This window comes from Marmota flaviventris, chromosome 9 (assembly GCF_047511675.1).
Source record: "Marmota flaviventris isolate mMarFla1 chromosome 9, mMarFla1.hap1, whole genome shotgun sequence".
Lineage (NCBI taxonomy): Eukaryota > Metazoa > Chordata > Mammalia > Rodentia > Sciuridae > Marmota > Marmota flaviventris.
In genome coordinates this window covers 103584976-103606178 of record NC_092506.1, presented here as the reverse complement: position 1 = coordinate 103606178, position 21203 = coordinate 103584976, and the positions used below count along the sequence as shown (strand labels likewise).

Sequence of the window (21203 nt, the reverse complement as noted above, 5' to 3'; positions counted from 1 at the left end):
CCTCACAGAGTTGCTGTAGGAATCAAAAGAGCTTCTTTTGCAAATATATATACCAATCCACAAATGTTCTCTGGGCCGAATGACCCTTGAAGTGTCCAGAATGTTTGCCTTCTTTAGCTCCTGAAGGAATTATAAGTATATGAATTTATAAATTTTTAACCCTTTCAGGAGTATTTGCTACTACTGAGCTACATCCCAGACCTTTTTAATTTTAATTTTTAAACAGAATCTTGCTAAGCCTGGCCCTGAATTTACAATCCTCCTGCCTCCACCCCCTGAGTTGCGGATATTACAGGTATGTGCCACCATTCCCGGATAAGATGAATACCTGACACTGACACTTGATGCCTTTCGACTTGTAAGGAGCCATCTATTGGCATCACTCCAGGGATAAAGGGAGTCTCCAGAATGTCTCTGAAATCTAATGAGAATTCCAGGAAGTAGGATATATTCCCATTTCCCACTCTTGCCCCAAACTATAAAAGAAATGGTTAAACTGGCCATCGTAATGCATTCCTATAATCCCAGTGACTTGGGAGGTTGAGGCAGGAAGATCACAAGTTCAAGGCCAGCTTGGGCAACTTCACAAGAAACTATCTCAAAAATAAAACATAGAAAATGGAGGGCTGGAGGGCTGGGGTTGTAGCTCAGTGGTAAAGCACTTGCCTAGCATGCATGAGGCACTGGGTTCGATCCCCAGCACCACATAAAAAAATAAATAAATGAATGAACGAAATAAAAGTATTGTGTCCATCTACAACTAAAGATATTTAAAAAAAAAGAAAATGGAGGGCTGGAAATGCACCTCAAGAGCGGGACACTCCTGGGTTCAATGCCCAGTACTGCAAATAACAAACAAACAAACAAACCCACAAAGGATATAAAGTGAGTCCATTTGAAGTTGAGCACCCAACCAGTCATATTAGACCACAGTCCTAGGGTGCCAGGCAGCTGGCAGGACTGGTGCCAGTGCCTTCCTTCAAACTCCAGGCTTCAGGCCAAGGAGAGCAGAGGGTGAGACAATGTGCTGCTTCTTGGGTTGTCCTGCCACTAGTACTCAAGGCCCTCTAAATCTTACCTACTCCAAACCTCTGGCCTGAAGTCCTGGTGGCAATGATTCAGCCTTGGGAAGGGTCACTGAGTAGGAAGAAAAGGAAAAGTTGAATTAAGCCCAGTGAGATCCCTGCCACTCCCATCCTAGGATGAGGTTACCCTCCTCCATGAGCACAGCTGGAACTCAGTGAGTCCCGAAGAGAGTCATGTATCACTAAGGCAAGAACAAGAACACATCCATGTAACAGATACAGGATACCCACATGCAGCATGCAGATCCACCACAAACAAGGAGTTTGATCAATGCCAAGAGTGAGTCTGGAGACAGAGGATCTGGTCTCTAGGCCTAGTTCCACCTCCACTACCTGAGAGCCCTTGGCAAGTTACTTAGCCCAAGTTTCAATTCTCTCATCTGTCAATCCATGACAATGTGAGATTGTCATGAAGGATAGATAGGACTGGGTTGGCATGGGCCTCCCTTGAAATAAGGAACATGAAACATTGGTAAGATGGAAAGCATGATACAAATATTTCAAAAGATATTCATTTTCTAGCTTGACAGTCCAGGACCATCTCCTGCCACAGTCTCCCTAAACCTGCTGACATCTTACCAAGTGCTCTGAAGACCCTCTTACAGCCCATGTTACCGAGTGTCAAACCCACACACATTCACACACAGCATACTGTATAAATATAGGTTTTATTAATAATGGATGAAATCCCACAAATACAACTGGCATCTCTGTGTAATGAGAAGAATCTGTGGCAGGGCGAGGGAAGGTGGAGAGGTATGTATATAGGAATAAGGGGGAAAAGAACCCTGGGGGAAGGGGCAACCAGAGTAAAAGGAGCCTAGACCCACCAGGAAAGCCAGACATGCTGTAGGTATGTCTGCCACCTTGGTGCCCAGGGCACAGTGTTCTGATGCCCGGGGCCACCTGCTAATAGGAAGGAGGTGGAGAGACATGGACAGAGTTGGAATGAGCAGCAAGTGGCCAGGAAAGGGGCAGGACAGTGGAATACCAGCCTGGAGTGCAAAAGGAGGGCCGTGGGATGGCGGTGGCCAAGCCAACTTATTCCCATGCTTGTGCTTATTATTGGGTCCTCAACTCCAGAAGGCTGCTGTTGTGTACCACCCCTGGCTTGGAGGGAGAGAAGACTGGAGGGTAGACTCCTACCAATCCTGGAGAGGAGTCACCCTGGGCAGAATCAGCCTCATCCTTCGAGTCTCCAAAGTGGGATCCCCAGAAAGGAGGCTGGCACTGCCTTCCCCACAGAACCCGCCACCACCACGCCACCATCACTCTTCCTCTGAACCACAGGGGATGATGCATGTGTGGGGCTGAGATTGCCTGTTTGCGTGTATGTGCCTGTAACTCTGGAGAGGGGAGGGAGCATGTGGAACTGTGTGTGTCAGGAGCAGCAAGAAAGGAAGGTTGGGTCTTCGCCTGCTCACCCCCCCAGAATAAAGTGCATTCTCCAGTTCCAGTGACAGGTGGGAAAGAAACACAGACGTTATTGCAAAAATGCCACCAGGCCCTGCCCCCCCACCAAAGCTATAGGGAGGGGGGATGAGATCTCCCATGACCTCTCCAATCTCCAGGATTAGGAGTGGTGACCCAGACAGAACGCCCAGCTTCTGTCATAGCAGATTGTCCACATAAGCCAGGGTCTGGGGGTGGGGAGGAGAGACTTCCAGAGTCCCTTTCTATTCCATCCCAATGTCCATAATGGGACTCCCAGGGGACCCAACCCCCAGGGCCTAGCCCTGGAACTCTAACCTTACAGCAGCCTGGTTTTCAAACACTGGTGTGGTGAGGACCCCCCCCCCCAAGAGGGAGCCACTTTGGTCAGTTGTTAAGTAGAAGCCCCATAAAACCTGGGTCTCCAAGACAGACAACAGAAGAGAGTGCTGTGGGCAGAAAGGGGGGGCAGCCTCCCAGTCTTTGCATGCAGGTGTTGGTGAGAGTGGGGAGGAAGCTACAAACCGCATCAACTTGGGAAGACTCCTGGGTGTGGTGGGGTGGGCTGGAGCCCCCACCCCCAGGGCCAAGGCTGGGAGCACAGTCCTCCAGCCAGCCTGTGGAGCAGCTGAGGGAGGGGAGGTGGCTGCACCAGCAACCAGTGCCGAAGTTCTACAAGGTTAAAACAGTCCCAAAGGGCTGGGTGCGCACTGCTGCGGGGGCTGGGCACAGGCCAGGTGCAAGACTCTATCTCTCAGACTTGACCCGGTAACGGAGCACAAGGTATGCCAGCAGTCGCAGGGCCAGGAAGAAGATGCCCAAGACCAGGAAGTCCATGTAAAGCTTGGCATCCTCCACATCCAGCGCTCGCAGGATACTCTGTGGTTCCCGGAATGGACAGCGCTCCTCTAAGCATGTCAGGTCTCCTCGCTCCATGCCATAGATGGTAAGAATCACACCCTCAAAGCCATACCTAGGCAGGCAGGGGCATCAGAGCAGTACACAGCACAGGAAACCTGCTCTTTCAACAAATCACCAAACCCCAAACCTCATCCCTGGGGGCCAACCAGAGTGCCCCTGCCCAAAGGGTGGTGGGGCAGGCACCAGACAGCACAGCCTAGTAGGAGCTAGGCAGGCGCTCCTGAGTAGAGGGGAAGGACAGGGAGGGCAGGGAGAAAGAGGCACCGACCTGACATAGGAGAGGTAGGAGCTCCACTGCAGGTAAGTGGGGATGGTCTTGAAGCTGACGAAGAAGCCAGAGAACAAGAGGACAGGGATGGCAGTAACTGGGCCCACAAAGGTGGCTACCTGGAGGGGAGGCAAGGGAGCTAGGCCATCACAGGGGTGACCAGGACTAGGGTGGCCCAGTTGCCCAAGTGTCCATCCCACTCACGCCAGCCCTTGATTTCTCACATGATACCCCATCCCCGCTTGAGAATCCTCACATGCCAACCTTCCCACCTGTAAGGAGTTGGAGGCAGCTCCAATCAATAGTCCCAAAGACTGGGCCACTAAGGCAGTGGCAGTGGCCAGGGCCGAGAAGAGTAAGAAGCGGCTGGTCTCAGCTGGCTGGCCTGTCATCCAGTACACAATGCTGCAGTACACCACTGGGCACACAACCTGGAGAATGGGCACAGAGCTGAGCAGGGAACTTGGAGCCATGGGCATGGTGGCCAAGATCCTCCATTCCACCTGGGAATGAGCCCCTAGAACACCTATTCCCCATGCCTATCCTGCCTCCATTTTTGTTCATGCTGTCCCCAGATGGACACATGTCCCCCTTCTCCCTGACTATGTGAACCTCACTCATCTTCCCAAACCATCTCTTTCATGAGGCCTCTCTAACTGGTTTGGGCACAGTGACTTCTCCCTCCTCTGAGTGCCTAAAGTCCTTCTTCTCTGCACCAGCTCATTCCTCATATTTTTAAAAAATTTTTCTTATGTTATTAATGAATTAATTTCTCCTTAGGAGAGTGTTTTGTTCCTCCTGAAGTCTATCAACTCTGTAGACACAAAGAAGCAGATTCAGGATCAACAAGTCCAGAGATATAATATACAACCTGGAGACTATTAATAAAATTATATTATTAAGTGGATACATTTTAGCTGATATGTTGATTTGCTTCATGTGGCTATTATATGTTTCCCATAAAATCATGTTTTAGCTGGTTGCCATGGTGCACGTCTGGAATCCAAGCAGCTAGGGTGGCTGAGACAAGAAGATCATGAGTTCAAAGCCAGCCTCAGTAGCAGTGAGGCACTATGCAACTCAATGAGACCCTGTCTCTAAATAAAATTCAAAATAGGGCTGGGGATGTGGCTCAGTGGTCCAGTGCCCCTGAGTTCAATCCCAGGTACCCACCCCCCAAAATAATCATGTTGTGAACCTCAAAAAGGAAACAATTTTTTATCAGTTCTAGAGATGGAACCCAGGACCTCATGCATGCTAGGCAAGTGTTCTACCATTGAGCTACCCCAGTCCCCAAAAATAATTTTTTTAAAAGAAAGACTGTGATTTGGAAATTCTGTAGAGTTTTGAATTATAAACTACAAATGTGAGTTTCTTAGATGACTTAAAAAAAATTAGATTAGAAACTCCTAGAAGCAGGGACTGAGCCCACTATATCACTAGGTACAGTTGTGCAAGTTGTTCCTTGCATAAACGTGCCCAAGCAGAGGCCGAGATCCAGTTTGTATTCTTCTCCCTGAGCTCCAACACAGTGAAGTGTCCACTCTGAGGAAGGAGCACTTTTTTTTTAATGTGGTAGGAGCAAGGTGATAGTGGCAATAATAAAATTAGCTAACATTTCTTGAGCACTTAGTATATGCCAAGCACTATTCTAAGAACCTTGCATTCATTCATCCAGTCATTTCATTCTCAAATAATCCAGAGGTAGTTAGGGTCGTCATTCCATTTTATAGATGGGAACATTGAAGCAAAGGTGACTTGCCCAGTGCCTTGCATCTTGCGAGTGGTAGTAAGGGTCCAGAGCCTATACTACTGCCTCTAGTAAGATCTGTTTTGTTTTGTTTCTTTTTTCAGTGCTTGTGATTGAACCCAGGCCTCATGCATGCTAAGAAAGCGCTTACCACTGAGATAAACTTCCTACCCTTAAGAAGATTTAGAGTCATTTGCAGGGTTACTATTATCATCATTTTCTGTTGGCTGCCAGTTGTTCCCACTAAAATGTTACACAGAACAAAGTTTCTATCATCAGTCTAATCTGTTGCCGTATCATTAGTGGCTGGGTACAGCCTGGTGCATGAAGGTATGTACCATCTATTTGCTTAGTGAATAGAAGGAAGAGAAAGGGCAGAAGGCCAGAAGGTTAAGGGAGCTGGCAAGCAAGGAAGGAGGGGGCAAGAGAGCTGGTAGATGTGGGCAGGTAGGAAGTACAAGGCTCACCTGAAAGGGCACATCGGCCATGGTCTTGGCCAGGTAATACGCTTTGAGGCTGTACCAGTAGTTGAGGTGCTCCCTCATGAAGACCGCCATCTCTAAGGGGACTGAGGGCACAGGCAGATCAGGCACCACTGGCCAACCCCCTGTCCCCTCTGCCTTTTGCTCCAGCACCCACACTGCACACCCTAGGCAACTCAGCTCACAGGTAAGCACGGTTGGCATGAGGGCAGCAAACATGAGGAACAGCATGGAGAAGAAGAGGCAGCCTGTGTTGTTGAAGACCTTGCTGGCATCATCACCAATGTGCAGGTAGAGGAGACCAATGAGCACGCCAATCACCACATGAGACACAAACCGCAAGTGGGTCAGGACCTGTGGGAAGTACCATCACAGGACAGGGATGTGTCCCAGGCCAGGGATAGGCAGGCAACACTAGGGTGATAACTTGGGATTGTCCTGGGGGTTACATAGACCCAGAGGTGCATTGGAGGGTTGTGGGCAGGGACCCCAATTCCCTTTCCACCTGCTGCTGTCATATAGCCCCAAAGGCTAGACCTATGCTTCCTGTTCCCCATCTTGATGCCTCACCGTGTCCCTGAGGATGGACAAGAAGGTCCTCCTGAATAGGATGCAGAACTGAGTGAGAGTGCTGGTGGCAAAAGTGTGACTTTCAATGGGATCCACTTCCTGGGGAGAGGAAATGGGACCAGGTGAGGTTAACCCACCCACCTGCCACCCACCCAACTCAGTGCATGGGAAAACCCTAAGCCTTTCCCAAGGAGGGTCCCAGGCTGCAGAAGGAGAACCTCACCAGTGAAGCAGGCACCTGGAGGCGGGGCTCAGAGAGACTGTGAAAGGGAGGCGAGGAGGGTATAAAAGCTTGGAGGAGAGGAGATGGAAAGGCACTTAGGACACCTGTGGTAGCTCACCAGGGCAGAACAGTCACTTCTCTAATCATTAATATTAACCCAAAAGGCTAAGTCCTTAAGGCCACCAGTTTCACAATAATATTTAATAATGATAAAAATTACAACTATAACCAAGGGGTATCTCATCTAAGGAAGAGACCTGGCACTGGGCAAAAACCTGGGGTGTCCTGAGAGCTTTGTGTGCTATCTGTGGGGTCCTCCCAGCCTCCTTGTGAGTTAAGTATCATCACCTCCAAGTTATAGATGACAGAAAGCCACACTGGCCCATGAGGCCAGTGACTGTGTTGGTTTTGCCTACCAGAAGGGCCCATACCAGCACTGAGGACAGCACCGACAAATGTTCAGAAAGAGTTTGCTGAATGAATAAGTGGATGAGAAAACTGAAGCTCAATGAGGCCAAAGTGCCCAAGGTCACACAAGCCATAAAGAGTAGGTCCATTCCAACTCCGGGTTCCTCCTGGTACCCAGTGCCTCTGGGAGACAGCATCATGTGCCCCTCTGTGGCAGGGCATCACCCATGGTCCCATCTCCCCTCTCCACCCTGCCCTCTTTGTCCTCTCCACCCTACTTACCGGAGGGCAAGTGGGGCAGGGGGCAGGGACCTCGTTCTTCTCAGGGCTGCTCTTCTTCTCAGCCATGGCACAAAGTCCGTTCTGTACAGCCCTGAACAGCATGGGGTTCAGGTCTCCATACTCTCCAGAGGCCACCTCAATAACTGGGGACACAGAGCACAGGGCTCAGCTAAGATTTATCCTTGCTTCCCAAGGGCAAGTCAACCACTCTTGGGTCTGTGGCTAAGGCAGGTAACAGTGAGACCTCTGTCCCCAGGAGGCCTGAACCCATGCCCTCACCCCCAGGTTTGGCCTGGCACTGTATGCTAACCCCCGCCATTGTCCCCACTCACTGAAGTCAGCTGGGTTGTGGTAGGTGGGGCAATGAAGGCCAAGCCCCTTCAGATAGGGGATCAAGTTGGTAACCATGCCCTTGAAGATGCACTGACCCTGGCTCAGGATGTAGAGCTGAGGCAGAAAGGAAGGATGAAGAAAACACAACCAGTGGACAGGCAGGGGCCCTGCCAGCACCTCCACTGAGCCCTTTCATCCCTCCTTCTCAGGCCAACTTTTGAGGCCCACGGACACTCACCTTGTCAAACATCTCAAAGAGCTTGGCACTGGGCTGGTGGATGGTGCAGATGATGGTACGTCCCCCATGGGCCAAGGACTTCATGAGGGACACCACTTGGAAACAAGAAGCACTGTCCAGACCACTGTCCAGAGAGAGGCCACCAGCGGGCCTGGTGAGGTGGGTGGGGCCAAGCAGAGGGAGTGTGCACGGTGGGGAAACTCCTGTGAAGGGCTAGAACTGGACACCCCCATATCCTATACGACCTACAGGCTCAGGCACTTGGAGGTACCCCCAGAAGCCCAGAGCACTGTAAAATGTAACAAGTCTATACTGAGCACCTGTTGTATGCACCTATTGTGTGATTAGGATGATGCAGAAATACCACATTGGTCTGGAGGGAGAGAAGGACAAGCTCATGGATGATGTTAGGGAATGTGGGAGGTGCTGGAGCAATGGGCGGGATGCAGGGGGGGGGGGAGAGGTGGCGGGGGGGGGGGGAGGCAGCTGGGGGAGGAGTTGGGGGGAAGTCAGAGAAAATTCCTGAGTGAGTCTGGAAGAAGTGAGAGCTGAGCTGGTGAGGAGAAAGGGAAGGAGCGGTAGTGAAGGGCATTCTAGGCAGAAGACACAGCATGGGCAAAGCTTAGAGGCATGAAGCACATGGTTTGACCAGGGAGTTACAAGCAACTCAGTGTTATTAGAGCATAAAATACAAGACAGGAGGCTGGCGAATTGGGTTCAGAGCAGGACTTTGTTCTGAGGGTAAATGAGACTCATTGCATATTTTGAAGGGGAGGGGAGGGGTCAGGCCAGAGTTGTCTTTAGAAAGTCAGCTCTGGCTGCAGGCTGGAGGAAGGATCGCTTGAGAGAGACTGGAGACGAGGAGATGAACATCTGTCCATGATGTCCTGAACTCAAACATGGGCACTGGGGATGGGCAGAGCGAATTTGAGAGCTACCAAAAGGAGGTGTAACCAACAGGACTTGGTGACTAATGGCTGTGGGGGACAGGAGAGGGAGGCAAAAATCGAAGGAAACATCCAGATCTCTGCCTGGGTGAAGATGGGGCTGCTTGTTACAACAGGATTGGTGAGGATGGAGATGAGGAGTCGGCCCTTATCTTGGCCTCAGGAGGCTGCAAACAGGGGCTCTAATCTCCAGCCACATAGAAGATGCAGCCTTGGGTCCTGGTTTGGGCTGAGGGGTGGGGAAGTTGAGGTGAGAAGTGGGAAAGAACTACCTGGTGGGCTCATCAAAGAACATGACAGGCGGGTTGTTGACCAGCTCCAGGGCGATGGCCAGACGCTTCCTCTGCCCACCAGAGAGCAGGGCTGTCCTCGTGTGGGAGCAGGACATCAGGCCCAGTGCCGTCAGGATCTCTGTCACCTGGACCCACCCCCACCCAGCCCAGGTCAGCTTCAGAGTCTGAGTTTCCCCCAGGCACCACCCTGACTTCACAAAGAATCTCCCTTAAGCCCCTTGTCTCCACTTGTTTGCCACACTTCCGCCCCTGACTCTGGGTCCTACAATTCATTAGCCCCACAGAGGGCAGCTGTCCCTAGGCCTCCCCTGTCCCACTCACCAGTTCCTTCTTCACCTCTTGCTTCTCACTCAGCTTCAGGTTGGCTGAGACCTGGGGCCCAGAGGGCAGGAAAGAGATGCATGTGTGGGAGGTGGTACTGCCTTGACCCCTCAGCTGAGGAAGGGGATGCAGGCAGCAGATGGAAGGGGATGCTAGGAAGAGGGGGTGGCCATCCAGCCCTCACCATCATGGCTTCCAACACCGTGAGGTGTGGCAGCAGCATGTCATCCTGCATGATGTAGCAGGACATCTTGCGGAAGGTCCTCAGCTCCCGCGGCCTTCCATTGACCAGGATCTGCCCCTTCATTCCAGACTCTCTGCAGGGATATCCATTGAGGACAAGGGTCAAAGGCACTTCAAGACACCTGTGATCCCCAATGGACTCTTCTTTCTGAGTTCTGTCTCCATCCTTCCCCATCTTTGTCCTCACCTGTATCCTGCCAAGATGTTCATGAATGTGGACTTGCCAGCCCCTGAGGGGCCCATGATGCCAATCAGCTCCCGGCGGCAAAATTTACCAGATAGGCACTTGAGAAGAGTCTTATAACCTGTAGTGAGGAAGGGAGGAGTTTTTGGTCAGGGCTGTAGTGAACAGAGGCACCCCTGTGGTGATCAGTGAAATGCGTAGTTCCTGCTCAGTGTGATTGGGTTAAGAGGCACCCCCCCAGAGCCCCGAAAGTGACCCAAAGTTTCGCCTCATCCTGCCCTTTCAGAAATGGCACCCACTAATGTCAAAGTCCAAAGGCTGTGGGAATACCTGTGCATCTCACCGACAGCTGCAGAGGAGGAATCAAAGTCCAGAGAACCCTGCTCTTCTTCCCTGTCTCAGGGCCTCTGGGAAGGTTTTCATACCAATCCGGTCTGAGCTGGCTGACTGTCTCTGGGTTCCCACAGCACTTCTGGTATGCCAGCATGTCTGTTAACTGATGTGCCCGTCACTTGCCCTCCTTCCCAACCTCTTAGTAAGCTCCTTAAGGGCAAGGCCTGTGTCTTATTCATCTTTGTAACCTTAACAGTCTGTCTGGCATGTAGTAGATCCTCAGTAAGTGTCCATTCTATAAGTATGTATTCTCAGAGCTTTTGCCTCATTTTGGAAAAATTGCCTTCTTTGTGTTTTCCCACTCTTCCAAGCTTGTCTCTCCAGCCCCTAACATGGCCCAATGAAATCCCACTTTTCATTTACTCAATGGGATATGCATAAAGAGCACCAGTATGGAGTTAGGCAGATCTAGGTTCAAATTCTGACTCTAAACTTACCAGCTGTGTGAACTCAGGCAAGTTGCTTAACCTCTCTGAGCTCCAGGTCCCTTGTCTGTAAAATGAGGATGATAGTGCCTATCTCATAGGGTTGTTAGGAAAATTAAATGTAATAATTATGTAAAGCATATGACACAGTGCAACTTGGCACATAGTGTGATTTTTAAAAGCAACATTGTGCTGGGCATGGCAGTACATAATTGTAATCTCAGCAATTTGGGAGGCTCAGACAGGAGGATTGCAAATATGTGGCCTGCCTGGTCAACTCAGCAAGACCCTGGCTCAAAAAATAAAAATAAAAGAGGCTGGGGGGAATGTAGCTCAGTGGTAGAGTGCTTGTCTAGGATGTGGGAGGCCCCGGGGTCAATTCCTCCTACCACACACACACATACACAAAAGGTGACACTGTATCATTAATTTCACTTGGCAAATGCTTATTGAGATCTACTATATACCAAACTCTCCACCCACCCCCAAAATAAGGAAGAACAGTGTTTGCACTCAAGAGCGTCATCATCTAGGTAAGACAGACAAGAAATCATGGATAATCTGAAGAAAAGTAAAGTAAGGTTTATAACAGAAGTACAAACAATGTGCCAGGAGATTATAGCAAATGGAATTGATAAGGGTAGAAAGGAAGGGGAAAAGCAGCAGGGGCTTCCTGGAAGAGGTGGAAGTTAAAGATGAGCAAGATTTCAAAAGACAGAGGCTGTTCGGCTCTAGGGAAAAAACAAAACAAAACAATAACAACAAAAAACATGTATGTATACGAGTATGTGTGTGTGTGTGTGTGTGTGTGTGTGTGTGTGTGTATAAATATATATGTGTGTATTCATTCCAGAGAATAGAGGGCAGAGACTGCAAAGAGTTACCTGGAAAGATGAAGCCAATATGGAGGGACTTTCCTACTGTGCTTGAGACCTGCCTTGATCAGGAGGAGACACCAAGCCCCTATCCTTCACCTAGTACCCTCCACAAACCCTGCAGAGCTCAGTCCCCTCTTCACTCTACCTCTATAACAGAGAGAGTGAATGGGTACCTTATTTAACCCACCATCCAGCTGTCCCTCTGGGCACATCCTGTTAGAAGGGGGATAACCTCCTGCTCACTGCGTGGGCCTGAACACACCAATCAGTTGGATGGTGCTCATTCCGTCAGAGGCTCTTTTAACAACATGAATGAGGCAACTGGGACCAGGCACATAAGTGACTCACCCAAGGTCACACTGCAAATTCTCTGGGTAAGAAAGTCATGGGTTTCAACCCTCTGCCTTAGTCATCCTCACATCAATCAGAAAGATGTTGGGTGAGCCAGGCACAGGGGTGTGTGCCTGTAATCCCAGCAACCCGGGAGGCTGAGGCAGGAGGAATACAAGTTTGAGACCAGCCTCAACAATTTAGTGAGGCTCTAAGCAGATTAGTGAGACCCTATTTCAAAATAAAAAATAAAAAGAGCAGTGGATGCAGCTCAGTAGCAAAGCATCCCTGGGTTAAATCCCCAATAACAAAAAAGGAAAAAAAGAAACAAGAAAGATGTAGGGTGTGGGGGACCATCCTTGCACGTGACTGAGTCACACTCCCCGGCTGGGTGCTGAGGCGCTCAGTCGCAGAAATGTGGCAGAGCTTTCCCCACCCTTCTTGGGTCTGAGGGTCAGTGTCTCATGCATGGGTGTGTCTTGCTACAGCCCTATGGGTGAAGCTACGCTCACCTGTTCCTTTGTAATATAACCCCTTGCCCTGTTTAGGATAGAATCTTCCATGGAAGTGCCTTGTGTGTGTCCCCTTCTCTTACTGTGCCCTTGGGTGTGGCCTACCCAGGTGTCAGTCAACCTGCTGACAGTGGACATCATGAAGATAGACTTAGCCCCCTGAAACCTGACCCCTTGCCTCATTTGAATAGCTTCTCCTCAATAAAAGGGGTCAGCACGTGCTCTCGCTCTCTTTCTTTGGACCCTTAAGGTCAGAGGAACCATCACAGCAACCCCAAAGAAAAAGGTATTTGTGTCTCTTGTGTGGTTATTTCGTGCAGCCCAATTAGCCCAGTTTAACTGGAGTGACCCCTGAGCCTTTTAGTCGCGAGAACAGAAACCCAGCAGTGGCATGCCCTAGCCTAAGCTTTTCAGAGCCACTCACAGGAAGTGATTTCTTGTGAAAGGGAAGAAAATGGTGATGATGAACTTTCCCCTCATTCAGTCACAGCCAGGTGCTGGTCTAGCATAAATATCATCTTACATACATACTTGACTTTCACAAATACCAACTCAGCAGAGCTCTCCCAATAAGCCTGTGCAGTGGGTAGTATTATCATCCCTATCTACAGATGGGGAAAGTGAGGCCTAGGGAAGCTAAGCACCCTGCCCAAGGTCACACAGCTTCCAAGTGGCTAGGAATGCGGATGTCTGGACTCTGGCTATGCCACAGCTGCTCAGCCTGCAAGGGGCCTGCCAGGCCTTCGGGCTGGAGAGATATCAGTGTTCTAGTCCTGCCTCGGTCAATAACTCTGCAATTTTGTCAAGTCACTTAATCTCTAGGGCCTCCTGTTCCCATCTGTAAAAGAAGGATAGTAATATCTTCTCCCAAGGACTTAATAGGGTTATTATGAATATTAAGTGAAATCATTAATAATAATGAATAGGAAAGTGTTTTGAAAAATAAGAAATGCCATATACACTTAGGGGAGAGCAGTGATAAGCCTTACTTGGGAGAGACAGAACTCTCCCCCTACCAAATCCCTTCCTTCTCTCCCCCCCCCCCACCCCCCGCCCCACTTGCTTTCTGTCCTCTAGAGAAGGGAAGAAGGAATCCAGAGAAAAGAGAACTCAAGAGAGGAGGGCAGAGAGCAGAAAAGGGGGCAAAGGGAAGGGGTGGCAAAATGGCCAGTGAAGCGGAAATGAGGCTGGCAAGGTCAAAAAGAGAGAGAATCCCTGGTCAGGGACACCCACTCGTGGCTGATGAGTAGAAGCAGGCCGAGAGCAGGCCCATCAAGCCACATTTCTAAATTTCTCTTCATTTCTGCTTAAAGTTATGAAGAAATGAGAGGGCCAAGGAAATAACAAGTACCTCATCATTTTGCCCAGAGCTGATCTCAGGACACAAAGAGACTGCTCAGGGACCAGGCACTGGGCAGGGAGCCCAGATGCCTCAGTTTCCATCGACTCACACCCTGTGGCCTTTTGGTCACCCATGGAAGCAAGGGTGTAGAGTGCAGAGACAGCTCAGGCTCTGAAGCACCCTAAACCTAGTTCTTAAGCCTCAGAGAACAATACCCCGGCTCCACCCCTGGCCCACACCCAGCTCTGGGAAACAAACCCAGCCTTTCCATTCCCAGCTCACATGTGCAGAGTAGGGATACAAAAGATGGTCAGGGACTCAGGGATGGGGAAACTGGTCCTAAGGGGAAAGAGGTGGAACTCCTGTACTGGGCTTCTGGTTCAGCTCTGCTACTTACTAGCTGTGGAATCAATATTGGTTAAGTGACTCAATTTCCCTGAACCTCAGTTTCCTTATTAGTAACATGAGGATGACATCTATCCTGCCAAACCTCCACCCTTCTCTCTTGGGAGGACTGTGGCAAGAATGAAGTAAGATGACAAGAATGAGCACATCTTTCAAAGTTGGTGCAAGGGGATAGTTAAAAATTGAGGACCCCTGCAGACACCCTTTACATACCATCCCTCACAGACAGGAATCCTCCAAAATAAACAAAGGAAAACTCATCAAGGACCCCTCAAGGATCAGAGGTCATAGGGTCTATTTAGAAGAGAAAGCTGGTTAATTGAACTTGGTGCCCACAAGTGTTCACAGATGTGGGAAGCAGGGATCCTGGTACCTCAACCGTGTGCATGGCGAGGGAGGGGCTGGGGTCCAGATTTTAGCGTTCCTACAGGGCCCAGCAGTACCCAACTTGAGAAACTTGCAAAGCAGGGGCTATCCAGGCCTCATTGCTCCTGAGAGGCACTTCCTAAAGAGCCCACAGTTCCCCACCAGGCTGCTCCCTACCCCTTTTTCGCCAGCAGGGCCCCTCCCGCACGGAATAGGACAGCTCCACGAACTCGATGTCCACCGCTGACCGCTTGGGTAGGTGGGAGAAGCGCTGGGCTTCTGTGATGTGGTTCTCCACCTTCTTCAGATGCGTGGTCAGCACAGGGGGCTCCGCCCCGTCCTCCAGTGCCACGGCCATGGCCACAGCCCCTGGCCCTAGTCCACAGCCCACAGCCTCCAACGCCTTCTCCGCCATCACTCTGCCCGCTGGCTGGCCTGCAGAGAAAGGGCCTGCTCTGTTTAGGTCAGATCCCCCAACCCCAGTTCAAAGCTCCCTGTTGTCTAAAGCCGCCCAGCCCCCGCTTCCCCCGCCTGCTTCTCAGGACACATCCCCAACTGTTAGCACCCCTCTCTTCGTCCGGTGATCTGCCTCCCCCTCGCCCCACCCTCCCCACTCAGCGAGGCTCAGTCCCCACCTCTTCTCGGTCTGGGATAGCCCCAGCCCCCCTGGCCCCCGTCTGGCCCCAGTCAGGCCCTAGCTTGGCCCCTACAAGCCCTGAGCTGCTCCTCCCCCCACCCCGCGCCTCTAATCTCCTTACCCCGCAGGCCAGCAAACCCCCGGGGACTGGATGTTGGAGGGGTGGAGGCGGGGAGGGCGCCGGCGGAGGCTGCCCACTAGGAGGTCAGGGTGGCAGGGAGAGCACTGCGTGGACCGGCAGAGGCGGAGAGGAGGCGGCTCTGCGCTCCCACTGCATCCCCCTCCCCAAGCCTGGCGATAAGCCTCCGCCGGCCCCTCCCGCCGGCGCCCCTGGCCCGGGGCGTCCCGGACTATCCCCAAAGACAGGCGCACCCCACCGCTAAGTAAGCACCCCTGTGGTGGGCGAGACCCCCCGCCCCATCTCCCGCACGCTCAGTCACCTTGACGCGCCCCAGGGCCGGGCCGGGCAGAGATGCTTAGCGCTGCCACCGGCCAGAGATGGAGACTCCGGGCTCTCCTTACCTGCCTCGGGCTGCGGCACCGGCGCCCCAGCTCCGGGTCCCGGTGGCCCGGGCCGGGGCGGGGCCGGGGAGGGACGAGCAGCAGGGGAGGGCCCGGCCCCGGGTCAGAGGAGATGACAAGGTTGTGGGGAGGGGCGGCTGGGGTCGCGCCCCTGTTTCGCTTGGCTGCGCACACGAGATCCCCGAGCCTGGTCTCCGGCGCTGGTGTCCTCCCGAACCCGCCAGGCGACTGCGTTCTCCTCCAAGCTACTGCTCGCCGGTCCCGCCGCTCTTAAAGGGCCCGTGCCTTTCCACAGCCCTCGGGGGGCTAGGATGGCGAAGGCGAGTGCAGTGCCCGCGGCGCGAGGGTCGGAGGAGGCGTTTGTGGACCCAGGACTGAGGGTTGGCAGGGAAGAATCGACTTGGGGGCGATAAGAAAGTTAGAGTGAGGGGGGACAGATCTCTGGAATATAGTCTAGGCAATGGTAGTGGAGGGGTGTGGGGCGCACATTCCGTCACTCTAAGGGATTGTGAAGCTGACAGTCTTCGCACACAGAACCTATCCCCATCAATTTTCCCCGGTTCTAGCTATTAAGCTAAAGCCCCTCCCATCCCCAAACCAAGCACAAAAGATTTCAAAGAAGCGGGAGTCTTGGGACATTGGGATATCCTTCCTCCAACCCCATTCACACTTTCCCTCTCTAAGGAGGAGGACACTAGTTAAGATTGGACTTGGGGTAATTAATGTTGATTAAACTTGTATGAGACTTAAAAAAAAAAGATTGGTCTTGGGGGAGAGGTTGCAGGCAGCTCCAATATTAAACTGGTACCCATACTCATCCTGCTCTGACTGTAGAAATCTTTATTCTGTCAGGCCAATTCAGGTCTCCAAAACAAGCACAAGGCTGATCCTGAAGGCATCTGTGTGTCAGGACATAGGGTTCATGGACACTGCCTTGGACATCATGCACATGTGCATTCTCTCCCTCACCCTACAAGCTTGCAGCCTTCTGTCCCCACAGTGCTGTTGGAATTCCCTCTCCCTCAGTCCCACCTTTGCCCATTGCCCTCAGCCCCTGCCTGCCCCAGCCTCTGTGTCTTCAAGGGGTAAAGTAGGTTAGCCAGCCAAGACACGTGACCTGAGCTTTTAAGTTCCCACCTGTCACACAGCAGAGACGGATGGGAGAGAGGCTGCTGGCTTTGCTTCCACCACTGAGGTTTCTCCAGACTGCAGCAGCAGAGAGGTTACTAGCAGTCAAACTTCTCCTCCACTCCCCCCACAGCATCTTCTCCACAGCTTGATGGGCTAGCGGCCCCTACAGGGCATCTCCAGGCCCCACCCTGTAACTGTGAAGTTTATGTGGGTTTTGGACCTTTCTTTTCCTAACTACTCTCCACCCGCTGCCCCACATCACCACCATTCCTTAGGACTAACCTTCCCATTTTCTAGATAGGCCCTGCATTCTCCAAGTTAACTTCCAGAAGCCCTGATCCCCCAACAGTTGGATTTATTTAACAACTACTGCAGATGCACCAGGCATTTTCTCATTTAATCCTCATAATATCTCGAATGAGGTAGGTTTTTCAGCCCTTCTTTAGAGATAAAAGAAATTGAAACATAGGAAAGTTAAGCAATATGCTCAAGGGGAACATCTAGGCAAAAGCTGGACTTGAATCCCAAAGCCCCTGCTTTTACCCACTCTGCTAATTGGTCCTTTAAGAGCCTTATACCAAAATGGATGATCTCCATTCATTTTCTAAACAGGCTTCTTATCCTCCCCACCTCTTTTTTTTTAGTTGTCAATATTTATTTATTTATTTATTTATTTGCAATGCGGAGAATCAAACCCAGTGCCTCACACATGCTAGGCAAGTGTTCCACCACTGAGCTGCAACCCCAGCCCATCCCTATCTCTTAATACCATCCCTCCCCATTCCCTATCACATAACTTTCAATTCCCAGGAAAATTTCCTACCCTTTCTGAGGAATGTAGTCACCCATTCCCCATCTTCTGAGACCAACATTTCCATGTCTTCTATCAGTTTTCCACACTGTGGGATTTATACTAGAACATATCCTAGAACAGTGGTCCTCAGCCTTGACTGACAGTTGGCATCTCCTGGAAATTTTTCAAAAGTTGTCCACATACCACTCCAGATGCAGTCATTCTGACTCCAAGGGTGGGACCCAGACATTAGTATTTTTAGAAGCTCCCCCAGTGATCCTGCTGAGCAGACAAAGCTGAGAGCCACTAACCTAGATGAAACTTCCATTCCTTGGGTTAGAACCCTGAGCCCCTGAGGGCTTGGAATATAGCTCAGTTGGTAGAGTGCTTACCTTGCATGCACAAGGCCCTGGATTCAATCCCCAGAACCATAACAAAACAAAACAAAGAAACAAACAAAAAACCTGCCATGTGCCTGTGCCCCACTAAAGAACCCTTTCTTCTCTGGAACAAATTTCCCCATTCTCTAGGATACCCTCTCCCCATTTTGTGAACAGATCTTCCGCATCCTGAACTGGAAATAGTCAAAAGATACGCTTTGAGGGCTGGGTTTGTGGCTCAGTGGTAGAGCACTTGCCTAGTACATGGTGAGGATCTAGGTTCGATCCTCAGCAACACATAAAAAAATAAATTAATAAAAAAGGTTAAAGAAAAAAAAGATATGCTTTGTAACCTTGGCAATATCAATATCTTTTCCTAGTTCTGTATTCTTTTTCCCATTTAAAAATAAATTTATTGGACACATAATACTTGTCATATTTATGGGGTAGACTGTGATATTTCAATACATGTATACAATGTGTAATTATCAGAGTAACTGACATACCCATTACCTCACAAATTTATCATATTTGTGTTGGAAACAATCAAAATCCTCTCCAATAGCTTTTTTTGTGTGTGTGTGTGTGCTGAGGATTGAACTCAGGACCTTGTGCATGCAAGGCAAGCACTCTACTGACTGAGCTATATCCCCAGTCCTCTACTAGCTATTTTGAAATATACAATTAATTATTGTCAACCATAGCTACCCTCTGTGTTATATAATGCCCAAATGGACCCTCCCCAATTTTCCTTCCATTCTCTGAGATTGATCCTCCCTTTTCTCAAAGATGGTCACAACTCTTACACCAGAGCCCAACATCCTTTCTGAGCATGTTCCCTGAACCCACACAAACAAGGATTGATGATAATTGGCTTAAGAGAAGCAAGGCAGAAGAAAATTCTTGTCTTAGCTTAGGGCCATGAGCTAATCTAACAGACTCAGGCTGCTCTGGGCAGGGATTTGTGGGAGAAGCAGTTAGTAAGGAGATTTAAAGTCTTGTGGGTAAAAAGAGGGTGACAAGGTCCTATAGGATCTGGAAAGGACTTCCACTGGGGACTTGTCAACTGGCCCAGCTCTGCTTCCACCACTCCGAAGTCTTTTATCCCTTGCCCCATTATGAATTTCATTTGTAGACAGAAAGATTTTGAAGTATTTGTCAATGGGAGGGCCCTCTACTGGTCATTTTGGGATGTGCAACCCAGGTCTGCAAAGGAGGACTGGATAAAGGAGACTGACAGAGCCCTCTCCTTTTTCAGACCCATCTTAGGGTAAGGCAGCAAAGTCTACTCTCTCTTATTGGTTCCCAGAGGCAGACAGTGAATCGGGGGCTGTGGAGGAGCAACTACTGATTGCCTTTCCTAATCTCTCGGGGACTAGGTGGGCTTTGCAGTTACCTTTTTTCAATCTTTATTAGCTAGATGTAGTGATATGTACTATAGTCCTAGCTACTTGGAAGGCTAAGACAGGAGGACACTTGAGTCCAGGAATTCAAGGTCATCCTGGGCAACATAGTGAGACTCCTTCTCAAAACAAACAAACAACAACAAAAAAAACTTAATTGCAGCTGGGCATGGTGACACATGCCTGTAATCCCAGTAACTCCAGGGGCTGAGGCAGAAGGATTGCGAGTTTGAGGCCAGCCTCAGCAACTTAACAAGACCCTGTCTCAAAGTAAAAAATAAAAAGGGATAGGAATGTGGTTCAATGGGTCCAATCCCCAGTACCAAAAAATAAAAATAAAAATTTAAAACTTAAATAAAAGAACCTGAACTTCCTCCACAGTCTTTGGCTTTTTTTTTTTTTTTTTTTTTTGGGGGGGGGGGGACAAGCCTTAAATCAGGCGTTTTCCCACCCAGCTTTGCTCTATGGCCTATTGCCCTTCCCCTAATACAGGGCTGATGAGACAGGGCACTGCTAGTAGGTGTTCAAAATGCCTTATTTCCTTTGGTCTCTTCTACTCCGACCCCTGTCTCACTTAGCAGCTTACCTCCCCTGTGGTCATCCTTTGGACCCTAAATAGCTCCATTTTAAAATGTCTGATTTTTGGGCTGGAGATGTGGCTCAAGCGGTAGCGCGCTCTCGCTTGGCATGCGTGCGGCCCGGGTTCGATCCTCAGCACCACATACAAACAAAAGATGTTGTGTCTGCCGAGAACTAAAAAAGAAATAAATATTAAAATCTCTCTCTCTCTCTCTCTCAAAAAATTAAAAAAAAAAGTCTGATTTCTGACCATGAACTTTCCTTTCTACCTGCTAAGCTTTAGAAGCCTTTTGAAACCTCCCATGCTTTGGTTCTAACTACTACCTTTCAGTCTCCCAGACATTCCCTGTCCAGTTTGGACTTCATGATCCCTCTCCAGCTACTCTATTGCCCAGCTCCTTGGGACCATGTAATAATCCATGCCCTGTCCACTGCTATAGATCTACCTTGTAGTGTATCTTCTATTTTGTTTCAAAGATGCTAGTACCTGCTGCCAAGAAGTCATATGGTTGTTTTGAGGTTGCCACTGCTTCATCTTGTTTTTCAGTCTTAGCTGGGTCTTTGGGTGGTCTTACTTCTATATCTTTCTTTCTCTCTCTCTCTCTTTTTTTTTTTTTTGGTACTGGGAATTGAACCCCAGGGCTTCATACATGCTAGGCAAGTGCTCTAGTACTGAGCTACACCCCTAGCCCTTTCAAAATTTTTGAGATATGGTCTTGTTAAGTTGCCCAAGCTTACCTCAAACTTGTGATCCTGCCTCAGCTTCCTGAGTAGCTAGCTGGGATTAGAGGTGTGTGCTACTATGCCCCGCCTATTTCTATACTTTTTTGTTTCTTTGATGCTAGTGAACCTAGGAGCATTCTACCACTGAGGTACAACCCTGGCCCTTTTTCTATTTTCTGTTTTGAGACAGAGTCTAAGTTGCCCACGTTGACCTCAATCTTGTGGTCCTGCTGCTCAGTCTCCCAGATTGCTGGTATTACAGGTGTGCACCACCATACCCAGCACTCATCTTTTAATAGCATTTCTGAAAGTTGACATTTCTTATAATCTTCTTAATCCAACACATTACCCCTTGATAACTTTAATTTATCAAGAAAAAAGAGACCGCCAAGCTTGACATTCCAC

The 21203-nt window shown here is 49.9% G+C and overlaps 1 protein-coding gene across 1 annotated transcript; it reads right to left on the bottom strand.

The window, feature by feature from the left end:
- Nucleotides 1–1756: 1756 nt before the first annotated feature.
- Abcg4 (ATP binding cassette subfamily G member 4) lies at nucleotides 1757–15994 on the bottom strand. Its single transcript, XM_027930591.3, has 15 exons — nucleotides 15790–15994; nucleotides 14808–15065; nucleotides 9983–10100; nucleotides 9737–9869; nucleotides 9553–9603; nucleotides 9211–9356; nucleotides 7992–8115; nucleotides 7753–7867; nucleotides 7421–7563; nucleotides 6508–6606; nucleotides 6123–6291; nucleotides 5923–6023; nucleotides 3978–4136; nucleotides 3706–3824; nucleotides 1757–3489 (listed from the first exon to the last, which is right to left on the bottom strand). The coding sequence occupies exons 2-15, from the start codon at nucleotides 15043–15045 to the stop codon at nucleotides 3264–3266; spliced, it is 1941 nt and encodes a 646-aa protein (XP_027786392.1). The 5' UTR covers nucleotides 15046–15065; nucleotides 15790–15994; the 3' UTR covers nucleotides 1757–3263.
- Nucleotides 15995–21203: the final 5209 nt, after the last annotated feature.

Bases quoted from the DNA above. Each gene is read 5' to 3' on its own strand.
- Abcg4 (XM_027930591.3), bottom strand. From the start codon at position 15,045: ATGGCGGAGAAGGCGTTGGAGGCTGTGGGCTGTGGACTAGGGCCAGGG. The intron at 10,101-14,807 runs GTAGGGAGCAGC...TCCTCACTACAG, and splicing joins GCCCTGCTGGCGAAAAAGGG to GTTATAAGACTCTTCTCAAG. The intron at 6,292-6,507 runs GTGAGGCATCAA...TACTTCCCACAG, and splicing joins TGTCCATCCTCAGGGACACG to GTCCTGACCCACTTGCGGTT.